Source organism: Acanthopagrus latus, chromosome 7 (assembly GCF_904848185.1).
Source record: "Acanthopagrus latus isolate v.2019 chromosome 7, fAcaLat1.1, whole genome shotgun sequence".
Classification (NCBI taxonomy): Eukaryota; Metazoa; Chordata; class Actinopteri; order Spariformes; family Sparidae; genus Acanthopagrus; species Acanthopagrus latus.
In genome coordinates, this window is record NC_051045.1 from 23,823,589 (window position 1) to 23,837,526 (window position 13,938).

The following is a 13,938-nucleotide window of genomic DNA, read 5'->3' on the forward strand; positions in this document are numbered from 1 at the left end:
TCATGGTCAGTCTACACTGTACTGGGTCTATCAGACAGCAGTTTCCAGAGGCTGAAATGGACAGTGAACTGTTTTTGTCAAGTCAACTATCTTTGTGAGAACCTAGAAGCATCAGTAGCATCCCTTTTCATATCAGGGTGGGAAGGCAGACTATCTGTCCCTCCATATGAAGTAGAAAATGCTTTTTTCCTTGATTAGCAAAACTAATCCTCCCTCATGGCTATTATTGAAGCAAAGTGCAGGAACTCTTTATTTACCACAGCCATCTACTTTGATGTAACAACAGAGATCCCCATCTTATCAGGGCTGTGCAGCAGGAAAAGATGGCCCCAACAGCTTACCTAATGGAAGCCGGTTAATGTGTTTGGTGATGACAGCGTTTAACTAAGCCTCGTCCCGCTGGGGAACCGAATTCAAGAAACAAAGAGGAAAGGCATCTGATATGCAATTAAATCCACAAATTGCAAACTTGCGTTATTTAAATTGTTAAAATATATGGATAGTTTGTATAAATACAACCACGCAAAATTGCTTTTGCAAAAGCAAATTGTCTTTTACAGCAAGAGCATGTAAGAGATGTATACATTACAATATATTTATAGGGTGCACACTTTGGCAAAAAAAAAATGAATCTGAACATGTATGTCATGGCAATTATTGTTCCACTAGCTAAAGACATTTAATTCTAACACTCAGTGACCAGTGTAAATATGGGAATAATTAGGTGTTTTTCTCTGCTAGATTCACCCCGAGGAGGAAGACTATGGCTTTGAGATCGAGGAGAAAAACAAGGCCATTGTGGTGAAATCTGTCACCAGGGGCTCACATGCTGAGGTAATGGTCAACACACACACACACACACACACAAACACACACACAGACACGCTAATGCACACAGTGTATCTCCTTCCTGCCTCAGGGCATTTGTTCCAGTAGGTAATGGCTGTCTACTGTTTTGACGTCTGCTGTCAGTCTACCTCTGCTCCCTTTGCTATACTTCGCTCTGATTGGCTGGAGAGCCATTATGCATGCTTAATTGTCAAACACCACTTTACTCGCCCAGTGCTATTTAAAGTGCTGATAGGGTTGTGACAAAACATTTAAAACATGCATGATTATTGAATGTTTCAGAATTTCTCTTATGTTCAGGAGCAGCCTTTAAAAATAACAATGGAATTGTCACATCTGTGGCTACTGCTGTAACAAAAAAAAAAAAGAAAACGTTTTTCAACCTGATGCAAATAATATCACCACCTTCACACTTTAATGCTTTGGCTAATGCAATACCATTCTCCTTGTTTTTCTGTGGTTTCGCTTTTGTTTTAAGTAATCACACTTTGATAGGACAGGTAACAAACAACCAAACCCCCTATGTACAGATAAAAAAAACACAGGATGATACCTACATTTGCAGAATATTATTTTCCCCATTGGTCCAGTGATGGAAAACCCTTTCTTCAGAAATATGGTTTATTCTATTTTTCTCCCCACCATTTCATTTACCCTAATTTCTCACGTGTCCTTCTGGTTCAAGTTTTCTGTTATTTTGCTCAAAGCCTTGTTTCCCATATTGCCTTTCTTCTCAGTCACTATCTGGATAATCTTTCTTTTTCTCCTGTGCCTGCTAAGACCTCACTCTTCTGCTGGCTCTCGTCCCCCACACCCCACTTCCACCATGCCCCACAATAACAGGATTGCTAGTTGTGACACAGCCCATGTGCCAGCATAGTGAATGAAGCTCAGCTGATTCCCATGGGGCTCTGAAAGGGCTGGGAGACGCACACTCACACACAGGGCTCTTTGACTATATGATACTATTATAGAAAGTCACGTGTAGACATGCACCCATGCTGTATAATCACACACACACACACACACACACACACACACACCCTTCCACATTCAGATGGCCATGGCTCCTCCTAGTCATTCCTGCATCCATCCTGGGCCGTTATCCAGACTTGGGGCCCGGTTGAGCCGAGGCCACCTCACCGGATCTGTGCCCAGGACACTAGACTCACACAGCGAACACACAGAGGCTGCATTATTCTCACAACGTGACTGAAGATGAGCAAGATGACTGCATTTACTGACGTGTAGCAGGCTGCTGGTGCGGTGTGTCTTTCATATGAAAAGGGATTTTAGAAGCAGAAACCTGACTGCGCAAAGCCGAGGATTTTTGATACTTTGTGAGGATTTATGTATGTGTGACATTTTTACTGTATTTCCATGCATTTAAATGCACTGTGACTGATCAAATTGTATCCAGTTAAAGGAAAGAGTCAAGATCTGACATTGCTACTTGCAGGCAGAAACAAGTGACCACATTAAGAGAAGAATGTAAATAAAGTTAATCTCTGGAATTTGAAAGTAACCCTTCAATCAGGAAATATGTGCAAATCCAGCAGGCAGGTGTAAATATCACACATCTTAATCTTATCTAGCAGCCTATTTTGATATGCTCTCCTCCTGGTTAAAGCCTGTTTATATGCTGGAAAATACATGACAAGACAGAACAGGCTGTGAAAACACTTAGCAGTGATTTTTTTCTGTTATGTTTTGGTTTGTTTTCCGTCACGCTCCTTGGAGGCACATATACTGAACAGGCATTTGATTCTGGGTAACACACACTCTTGTGTGGTGTGGTAAAAACATGAATCGTGCTTTTTCTGAGAGAAATACAGCAAACAGTTGAGGTCTCACTAGGGGCCATACCTAAAACTACCTGAAAGCTGAACCAACCTAAACAACATTTTGTCTCATGTCTGTCTGTCTCTCTGTCCAGATGGCTGGCCTGCAAGTGGGCAGGAAGATCCATACCATCAACGAGGACCTGCTGTTCCTCAGATCCTTTTCCGAAGTGGAAACCATGATCAGCCAGTCCTTCTGCATACGACGCTCTCTGCGGCTGCTGGTCACCACCAAGGCCAAGGAGTGAGGGAACACACACAAACACCCAAAGGAACTGGTATACACAAACACACAAACACACACGCATATGATGCACTGGTCTGACTGGTCTTTTCTCATCCAGGATCGTGAAGATCCCCGACAACCCACACAGCCTCTCCTTCAGACTCTGTGGCTCGGCCCCTCCTCATGTCCATGCAGTCAGGAAAGGTAAGTGACAGTCACAAGAAAGTAAGGATATAGTGTAAAATACTGTTTTTAAAGGTAAAAGGACACCAATAGTTTGGATGTGTAAAAGTAGTCTGTTGAGTGGTTTAACAGTTCACAACTCCCAGGGAGACGTAATTCAATCCATATATCTTAGATTCAGCTACAAGTGACATGTTTTGATTATGACCCCAACACCGGAGTTCTGGGAACAGATTTGTAAGAAATTGTTGCACATCAGTCCTACTAACTGCTTTGGAAAGACAAATAATTCTGGCTGAATTCAGGGGAAAGATGAGGTAACTCTAGCCTCTAACCACCTGTTACTTTCTGCTTTTAGTGAGGCTCTATTAGGTTTTTATGGCCACCTGTCAGCCAGACAGCCTGTGGTCAAGGTTCAAACCCCTAATAGGCCGAACTCTGCTTTTAAAACACACACACATGCGTGTGCACACACACAATGCTCTGTGTTCAGAGATGAAAGTGCAAAAGGTTACTGAAAAGACACCAACTCTTTTCTTCTACCCCCTGCTCTTTCCTCACAACCTCCTCAGCAGATGTTTTGACAGACTCGAAATAGAAAAATGAGAGATTTATGACAAATTGAATGAGGGATGAATCCCAATGTGTAAACCAGACAGGAGGGGGAGAGGACATGCACAAAAACAGCAAGGAGAGAAGCCACCAATTGGTGCATGGAAGGAATGTGATCTCCTGGTTTTACTTTCTTTATTATGGCAGGGGGACCTCTCTGCTTTCTCTCCCGCTCAGTTGTCCCTCTTTCTCTTCTTTCCCTCCTGTCTCTTTACGCCTTCTTTTTTTTTCCCCAGTGTCTTGAGGAGCATTTTTTTCCATCTGAGTTGTTTTTTCTGCTCCTAAATCAGTTCCCGTGTGTGATATCCATGCATGGGTCAAGTAGCCCCAGGGTTAGGTAATAGCTGGCACCTTGGGGGGAAATGATGCCAGCGCTGGTATTTTTAGGTCGGAGAGGATGATGATGGAGGTGTTGATTGGACTGCCAGGCTGTAAAGCCATTAGGAGCTGGGTACAGCGTGTTACAGCACGAACTGAGTAATTTTCTATTTTCCTGGAGGAACAAAAGGGGTGACATTCTGTACAGATGATATTATTAAGAGACACCCAGAGAAAGTGAACTCATGTACTTTGATTGAGGTATTTTGGGGCTGTTTCTGTAATATGTGAGATACCTGTGCAGCACTTTTCAATGTTTTTTTATGTCATAATAGGCCAATGTGTTGTATACAGTTCCCCTGTAATTATACCACACTGTGACCTTTGACCGCTGATCCCGTGTTGACATACTGTAGGCTGGGAGGCGGCAGGGGCGGGTCTTCAGCCTGGCCAGGTCATCCTGAAGGTCAACGGCAATAACGTCAACCACAGTGACTACCAAGAGGTCCTGGAGCACTTCACTGCGCAGCACACTCACCAGGAGCCTCCCCAGTCGGTGAGGGGACACATGAAAACACTCACATATAATCTTTTCTTCATCGCAGCAGGTTTTGTAACGGGGCAGAGCATTTACTTAAAGTTAAATACAATCTGGGATTCATCATCTCACTCTGTACATGGTGCACAGTGTGTTTTTAAGTCCATTTGTGTGTGTGTGTAGATGTGGCTCTCACTGTACCAGAGCACTCCCTGTGTACTTTATTTAAACTACATTTTAAATAATACCACAAGTAAGCACGATTAGTATCAGTTAGTATCAGACAGCTCACTAAATTCACATTCCTACAGACCAGAGAACCTCGGTGACCCAGACATTCCTGCTCTGAGACAGTACATACAACAGCAGTAACATCATGTACAGCTGAATTAGCCACAGAAACTAAGTGAAAAACATGTTAAATCTTAAAGGACTTCACTGACCTTTTCATCTCTGTGTGATACTAAAGTGGTATCCTACAACATGTTTTTTCACTTCATCTGCATTCTAGGCTTCAGCAGTGGGTGGCCTTCTGATCTCAAGACATAAATCGCTGGCTGTCACTTTGTCACTGCAGGCCAAATGTAGTGAGAGTTGAACATTTCTCAGCCCGAGATCCTGCCTGGAGTGCAAATGTAGCCCAAAGCTACAAATAACAGCTTGCCTCTCTCCACTGAATTTTCATCCACTCATGTCGGCAAGGATGTTTGAATATTTTTTAGAGTAACAATGTTTTATTTTTCAAACAGAGTCATAACTGGATACTAGTATTTACCCTCCATGCTACCACTGTTCAAACTGCAAACCGCTTGTCAGGTTGTTTAAATATGTTTGGCTCCAGGCTGTATTTTACAGGGCTACAGTCAGGGTAAGATGTCTTCCTGACTGTATAAGCACATTGTTTTGTTTTGTTTTGTTTTGTTTTGTTCTATTCAGCTGCTCCTGAACAGGCTCAGCTGAGCAGTCTTATTTTGGACTGGTTCCTGCAAATGTTTGCTTGTTCATTTAACAACATGATAGATTTCCAGGATGTTGTTGAGGTGGCTGAGTGCTCGGTCGAGTTTGGGATGGTGCAGTCAGCACTGGTTGCCTCGTCAGGTGAAAAGTGTTCACAGGGCATGTAGAAATACATCAGCTTCTTGCTTTTAAAGTCTGTTTCTCCTAGGTGTGCACACATTTTCTGCTTTGTTTAAAACACATTTTTAAAATATTTTTTATTTATTAATGATATTCCCTTTTTTAACTGGATTAAAATAATTTGGACATTCAGGGTGCCACAGTTGCTCAGTTGGTAGAGCTCACGCCCCATGTACAGAGGCTGTGTTAATTGATATACTCTGACCATTCATCTCTATCTGATCTTTTTTGTCCTAGTGTCAATGGGTGTATCGTGCATTTGAGGATGTGGAAGAACTAGAAAGAGACCGAGGTGCAGGTGAGAAGGACGAGAGCCCTTTCAGACCTTATCCAGTGGAGAATGGCTCTGACCACGAGGAGGAGAACGGCACCAATGGAACAGGTGAGACATAATGCTACATCTTCCTAAATAGCCCTTTTTTTAAAAAAAAAATTCCTGAATATTATTTTTTTAGATGATACAAACATACATTTTGAAATTCTGATTGAGGAGTTTTTAAGAAGTTACTGTGGAATCATTCAAGAAAGCACTCTTAAATGTGTATGTTTTGTACCTGTAAGCAAATGTCAATAGCTGTGAACATTAATTTGTGTGTGGTCCATTGGTCAGCAAAGGCTATTAGTGTTACTAGGGTGTGCCCTTTTGATAGGAACTGTAGCAGCTTTGTGTGTCTGTGTATATTGATTATCGGCTTGATGTTTTTGTTGTTTTTAATCTGTCACCACCAAAGACATTACATCAGAATATTGTATCCACCTAGAATGCAATTTTCAGATCAACTCTGAATCGGGTCATAATCATTATGTCAGTAAAAGTGGCCTCAACAACAGGTCATTTGCTTTGGATATAGAAATGTCTCTGTTTGAAAATAACTCTTCTACATGCTATACACATGCAGTACTTAAAGTCCAAAGACTATGTACCTTTACATGTGTCATTATTGAATAGATCTTTAATATTACTTTAGGGTTTTTTTTTCTTTTTTGGATTTTGGATTGGTCAATAACATCTTAGGGTAATCTATTTCTGTGTTTTATCTTTTTTCACAACACTAAACTTGCACTATTTTAGAGGCATATATCAAATGAACACAATTACTGCTACTTGCATGAAAAGTGCACATGATTGATGAAAAATGTGCTCCACAGACCACCGGCTGAGCAGACTCTCCCTCTCCGATGAGCTGCCTCTGGTCAGTATGACAGTCGATAACGTCCATCTGGAGCATGGTGTCGTCTACGAATACGTCAGCACTGCCGGCATTAAGAGCCACGTCCTGGAGAAGATGGTGGAGCCCAAAGGCTGCTTCAGCCTCACGGCTAAGGTGGGCCGGATTTCTGAAAAATTAAGTCTCACAGCCTGAGGACCGAAGCTGCTTTGTAGTGTGGTACTGGCTTACAACATATAATGCTTTATGTTGGCTACGTTACCAAGATATATCTTTCTTTTGGTTTATTGTCTTGAAGACATAACAATGCTAGGAAATGTTGATAACTTTAGCTTTAGATCAACAGAATAACCAGCAATCACTGCGCAACCTTGGTTAACATAACTAAGCTATATGAACAGTGATGAAATTAAAACAAAGTTTTATCTCACAATCATCGTATTACAGTTGTTATTTTTGCATATACACAAATACAAATATTACGTAATACATATGTTTTGCTCTTAAGTAAAGAAAATTAGTGTTAAAAGTATGTTCCATCTTGCCTTCTAGCCGGATCAAGATAATTAGCATAGGAAGTGGTGTTGCCCATACTGATTCTGTCCACAGGGGCTGCCAGAATCAAACACAAAATTAAAGCTTCTTGTTGCTGCTTTAAGCTGATGAGTAAGATAATGAGGAGAAAAACACCACAAGTCATACTTTCATTAATTTCATAGTTGTATAATGTACGTAAATCATAGAAGATCCCAACTTGGCTGTTCACCAGTTTGTGGGTCACTAATATTTATTTAACTTGTACTATTATGACAGGATCTGAAAGCAGCCAGGGGATTTTTTGCTTCACTGGTGGTTTCAGTTGTTGGAGTTGGAAATCTTACTGTTTAACTAGATGAAAAAAGAAACCATTGCTGCTACTAGAAACACTAGTTTTACTCAGATTGTAATCATGTTTCTAATCTTTATTGTAGGAGAGATCAGTCCTTAGCAATGTTTCTTGTCCCTACAGATCCTGGAGGCATTTTCTGGTGATGACAGCCTCTTTGTTCGGAACTGCAGCCAGCTCATCTCCCAGAGCGACCGAGTGGTTACCATGCCTCAGTTCGAGTTCAGACAAATCTGTGACACCAAGCTGGAGAGCATCCGACGGCGTATCAGCAGCTATCAGCAGGTAATAAGACACTCTTCTGCACTCTGTTCAATGCATCCATGTGACTCGTTACATAAAAGAAGGTCTCCTAATTTCTGAAATTAACTTATAAACACATATTAAAGGTTTGAAGAGTAGCCGCCTTTCTTGTGTTGATGCGTGTCTATTAATCATACAGAAATACTAAAAACAAATTTGATGATAATAGACATAATCTCTTGTTCTTAACCTTGTCCTTACATTTTTTTCTGTTACTCAAAACAGCAAGTCCTCTTTTTAACCAATGGGAAGTCTGTAAAGTACTTGACGATTACTCTAAGTGCTGTATCATAGGCAACTGGATGTGTTTCAGCCTCTTGAAGATGTTTTCACCTCTCATCCAAGAGGCTTTTTCAAATCTAACTAACTGGATGGGAGTTTTAAACTCTGTGCCAACCGTTGGCCATCTGAAGCATTCGGGGAGACTCCGATGAGTTCGGGAACAAATCTGTTTGGTGTGTTCAGCTGCGTTGGAATCTTTTGGAACTGTGTGAACAGCATCTGCTCCGATTCAACTTGTGAAGTCTGAGAACATTTGCTGTTGGCCGTCTGAGCCATTGGATACTCTGATTGGTTGTGTGCTAGCTGTATGACCATTCTGATTTGTGGTGTGCTAGCAAATCAGCTCAGGTTTGTGGGAGGGGTGGAATTCTGTGTACACAGTTGAGCTCTATGGTGTGCGCTATACACCCCGTTCCATCATTTCCCATTTTCATGTTTTGGATTATTGACATGAGACTAGCACCACCCGATGTTAAGGACACGCTACTGGGTAATTGGTAGCCGCCGAGGCGGTATGTTTCAGTGCAGCTTTTCTGCCAAACGGGTCAGACGAGAGGCAGTGGAGTGGTCGGATAAAGGCAGTTGGCTGTTGGTTTGAGTCTGGGCTGTGTGTGGGGGCCTTAAGGGTCTTTGATCCAGCCAGGCTTCATGTTGGTTGCTAGGGCTAGGTGAGCCCAAGTGTGAATGGCTGTTAAGGTGTCTGGGGAGGGAACTCAGCGCTGCATTGTAGGTGGGTGATAAATAATGTCAAAGGCCTGCTCCTCTGTTCAAAGATAGTCATCTGTTGGACATAGATGAATTATTTTATTCCATTTTCAAACAATCTGTCCTTTCAGGCCCAGGTTTTTTACATTGTTGTCCTCAAAGGAATGATTTCTCTCCTTCAGATGTAAGTGGACAACAGAGACTTGACCTGAGGAGTTGACCCTTGTGTGTTGTGCCATTTGTTTTTAGAGGATGATTTGTCACCCGGGTGTAGAAATCTATGCTGCCCTGGCTGCATTGAACAGCATGAACTACATTATTCTGTTTATGCCCGGGTGTTTTGTCCATAGGGTGGACAAGTTCCTGCCTCACCATGTTGGTAGGTTTGAAGTGAACTGGGATGTGATGTTTATTGAAGATCCTCCTGAGTTTCTCAATTATTCCCTTAGCATAAGAAATTATGTTGTCGAGTTGCCTACGATACAGCACTTAGAATTACCATGACCTGGATGACTGAGAACCTTCATCAACTTGACAATTATTTTACATCATGAACCTTCATTTTGTCTGTCGTTACTTTGCATTCCTGGGTCATATTTTCTGCTATGGTGACCGTGTTTGGGTTTATTATAAACACATACTGTAAATATTAAAGCTGTCAGTCATGCCACCTCCTACTCCCCATAATATATCCCCCTTTTTCATCCAGTTTGCCCTGGAGCTGAAGAATAAGGCATGGCCCTCCTTCAGGCAGGCTGGCATTCGCCCTCACCCACTGGGCTGCATGGACTTCGTTCCGACCAACTGCCACGTCAACTGCATGCAGGTCTCTTACCCCAAGAGCACTACCTCTGCTGGCAGGACTTTCAGCATCCGCTTTGGGCGCAAGAACTCTCTGTTCGGCCTTGATCCTGACCAAGGTAGAGGGAACACACACGCATACACTGCCATCTGATGAGATTTAAACATCAGTACAATCTCTGTTACACACTCAACTGCTTAAACTAAGCTTCACTGAGATCCATCCCCTTCATGATAATAAAGCTTAACGCACTCAACACCAGCTCAGGGATCGTTTTGACTAATTACCCTCTGTGACCATTTAAATCCCAGCAGCACAGAGAAGGGAATGTCACCCTGAGCCCTCACACAGTAGCCATAAGGTATCAACAAGGATTCCCATCGTAAATTAAATGAGTGGTTTGCTATTAAGACTCCATTAGCCCCAAGCCATACTCATGTTATTGACATGAGAAGGGAATGAATGATGTCAGCAAAGATGGTGCCTAAGTCGCAGTGTTTCAGTCAGGAATGTGTGTCAGTCATTCAGCACTGCTGCTGCAAAGGTCAAGGGTGAGAGAAAGAGAGAGGGACTGGAAATGTAGTGTCGGCAATTGATAAGAGACCAAAACATCAAGAAATCTTTTATCCATGTATTCAGAAAACAAATTCTCTCTTCTGTTTGTATAACTGGACTATGACACAGCTTGCTATTAATTAGCCTTTAGGCTTGGCTGCTGAACCTTTTCTTCTCTCAGCAAAGATGAAAATGCAATACAGCTGTCTAGACAGCAGACAGTTAGCATTGCTTGCATTGTTCCACAGGCACCAGCTGCAAGTCAGACATCTGCCTCGCAGTTGTAATGACGAGATATTCAGCTCTGGTGTCTTTCAGCCTGCATCCTGCAGGCTTGAGCAGACAGCAGCGACAGACACAATGTTTTATCTGGTGACAGGCACTAGTCTTTAGTGTTGCAATCAGGCACCGAATTGAATTAAAAGGCTTATTACCTGAGACAATGCCAAATGTCTTCCCTAAGCACTGTTCATTGGTTCGCTCTCTTATAATAGTACACAATCTATGTTCATCCCAAGAACTTAATCTGTCTGCAGTTTTTGGATGTCTCAGGTTATTGCAGCTTAGTTTGGCATTCAACCCAAGCAAACAGTTTTGCATCCTGCTCCCTGTGTGCATATCAGTTGCATAAGTGCCCTTTAAGAAGTTGTTTTTTCCATCAAGTCTAAATGGAGAACAGACAAGAGTGTTACTTCATAGGGTTTTGAACATCTGTTGTAGATATAATTGTCAGAGAGTGAAGATGTTTCATTTACCCGCTGCAAACATGTTTATCCTCTCCTCTCCTCTCCTCTCCTCTCCTCTCCTCTCCTCTCCTCTCCTCTCCTCTCCTCTCCTCTCCTCTTTTTCCTCTCTTGTAGCACAATTGAACCCCATGTCCCACACTCAGCACTGTGTGACCAGCATGGGAGCTCCTTCCTGGAACTGTACTGGCCTCGATGGGGATGAGGTAGATGACAACGGCGAAGTGATCGTCGATGGAGGTGACGGGTTGTCAGACAGTCGGCGAAGTTGTCACGGGGAAGGCGGGTTAAGCTTCCTCCTCAAACAGGAAGACACAGAAACCCAGGATGCCTACATTCACTTGTATAGCCGCCTGGACGTTGCTGTGAGGGAGATGAAGCAGTATGTTGCTCAGATAGATGTGTAAGTGACTATCAAATATAAATCTCTTATCTCTGTCTCCATGTCAGGTGTCATCCATTAAATAAATTCATTCAGGAAATATTTTTCAGCTCCAACAGCTGGTGTTGTTATCAAATATTGGCATTCCACTGGTGTTTATATGTGAGTGACTATTTTTGTAGCCTTCACAGTGACATTTAGAGTTCTGTGCATAAAAAGCTTTGAGCTGTTATCCCCACAGCAGCCTCCCGAGGCTGTTCGTCAGCCTCTCTTTGTCCATCTGCCCTTTGCCTTGTTTAAAGCTGAGGATTTACAAAAGGAACATTCTTCAGGCCCAAAATATTTATGGGCCAGGCCCAGTGCAGGAACAGGGAGTGAGGCCAGGATAACATCAAGAGAAAGAGACACATATTGTGCTGAGGAAGGGGTGTGACAATGTGGATGAATAGATGAATTGTGAGGACAGAGTGTATTATAATATAGATAAAAGCCTAATACTGTCTTGACTTTTTCGTGAGATTTTAATTCCAATACACCTCATACCTCTAAAGCTTTCAGCTAAAAATATATCACTTGATATGTATCGTTCTACATGCTAAAAAGAAATGCCAATCAAGTTTTGGAATGATATAATTTTATCTACTGATTTATTCCTTCAGCCTCTTGTCATCTATCACCGAACCGACACAACTCCAAGGAGAAGGTGGGGAGCCTCCTGTGTATGATCAGAGTCAACCACCTTCTCTGGCCCCCTGTGAGGATGGCTGTGACCAGGACAAGGTGGAGCAAGGCGGCATTAAAAGAGTCTGCTTCAAGGTGAACGAGGAGGACCAGGAGGACTCGGGTCATGACACAATGAGCTACAGGGACTCCTACAGGTAAAGACTGCATCACAAATAAACCAAACAGATTTCTGAAGTTGCTTGTAATTTCTGATCATATCTCATTCTTTGTTTCTCAAGAAGCTGCTTCTTAAAAAGTACAATTATTGGTTATGTTTGTTAAATATCTATATTTAGCCAGTATAGGCACATCTTTATAAAACACAAGAAAGGAGACATCGAACACCCTCTCACATCTGGATTTGAAACTGTGTAGTAACTAACACGTAACTGCAGCATGAGCAACATTCAAACTTTTCTACTCTACTCTACAAACCTATAATGCTGCTCATTTCCCCCTATTGGAGGCTTGAATTCATTCCAGATGTTGGCATTGTAGCCAAGATCGAGGGCTAAAAATGACTTTGGTCAGATCTGGTTATGTCATTTACTTGTTGTGAATACATTCTGATGTTTCTGTGTGTGTGAGAGAGTGTGTGTATGTGCACGGTTAACTGGGCAGTGCTCCACTGAGCCCCACCCTCCACCACCCACTAAGCTGTAGTTATTGGTTGTTGGTGCGGTGGGCTGGTGTATAATAGAGCCAAATGTTTGGGGCGCGGCCTCCTCACCCACTCTGTCATTAAGGCCCCGGCCACGCCATGTGAAACGCGACTACCTCATTGCAATAAAATGTAAAGGAAAATGTAGGCTGTAGTATGTGTGGTGCACTCACACACACTCACGCAAACAGAAGCACACACACCTACACACACCACACACAGACATCGTGAGGTGTTTACTCCAGAAGCTCTTTGCAAAAAATACTCAAGATGGTAACATAAGGCTGTAGTGTGATTGTGAATGAATCATGCTTTGGTGTTCCTGTGTTCCAGAAGAGGCTGGTGAATCTTTTTTGTCTTCCTGAGTTAATCAGACATTTAAGCCTGAAGTGGTGACAGAACACAGCAGAGCTCTGTGGTCAGAGGTCACTGGCGAGTACATCTTGTCAGGAACATAATGTGAGAACAAGGACAGAAGAGACTGGTATTATACATACAGAGACAGACAGACAGAAACAGGGGGTTGAAGACAGAAAAGAAGAGTGTGTGAAGAAATCATAGTAAAGGAGTGATTGCTCCAAACTCTGGTACATTTTGTTTTCCACAAATCTTTGGCTCTCTAGTGTCCCACCATGTGTGTGCGTGTGTGTGATTATAGTTCAGTCCTGGTATCAGAATGCATCTCAAGTGACAACCTGTGATTGATCTTCTTTTGTAGTTCAGTATTTCAAATAGTCCTATTCATCCCTTCTGTTTACTTAAACAAGAGTCTACACAGAATCCCAAACAGACGAGACAGTTTTTTCTTGGCAAACCAGCTCAAGATGTTACCCTTACTGACAGTAAATGAACCTTAGCTCGTAGACATAATGAACCCTTCCAGCTTGAACAGAAAGTGCAGGTCAAATTTGTTTCCAGTGATTTAAGACTTTGGCTTTCCCAGATGTTTCTGCACACACAGAAATGTCAATGCATGCTGGCTTTTTTGTCCATTAATATATGTCATTTTATTTTTGTCAGCAC

The 13,938-nt window shown here is 42.4% G+C and overlaps 1 protein-coding gene across 1 annotated transcript in view; it reads left to right on the top strand.

Moving 5' to 3' along the window:
- The window catches only part of prex1 (phosphatidylinositol-3,4,5-trisphosphate-dependent Rac exchange factor 1), an 81,883-nt gene that overhangs the window by 54,643 nt on the left and 13,302 nt on the right, over positions 1–13,938 (top strand). The window contains exons 17-26 of the mRNA XM_037103949.1: positions 742–834; positions 2,786–2,934; positions 3,035–3,120; positions 4,446–4,585; positions 5,942–6,086; positions 6,854–7,029; positions 7,883–8,044; positions 9,759–9,969; positions 11,267–11,552; positions 12,191–12,409. Of these exons, the coding sequence (XP_036959844.1) occupies positions 742–834; positions 2,786–2,934; positions 3,035–3,120; positions 4,446–4,585; positions 5,942–6,086; positions 6,854–7,029; positions 7,883–8,044; positions 9,759–9,969; positions 11,267–11,552; positions 12,191–12,409 (1,667 nt within the window). The remainder of the gene's footprint in view (positions 1–741; positions 835–2,785; positions 2,935–3,034; positions 3,121–4,445; positions 4,586–5,941; positions 6,087–6,853; positions 7,030–7,882; positions 8,045–9,758; positions 9,970–11,266; positions 11,553–12,190; positions 12,410–13,938) is intronic.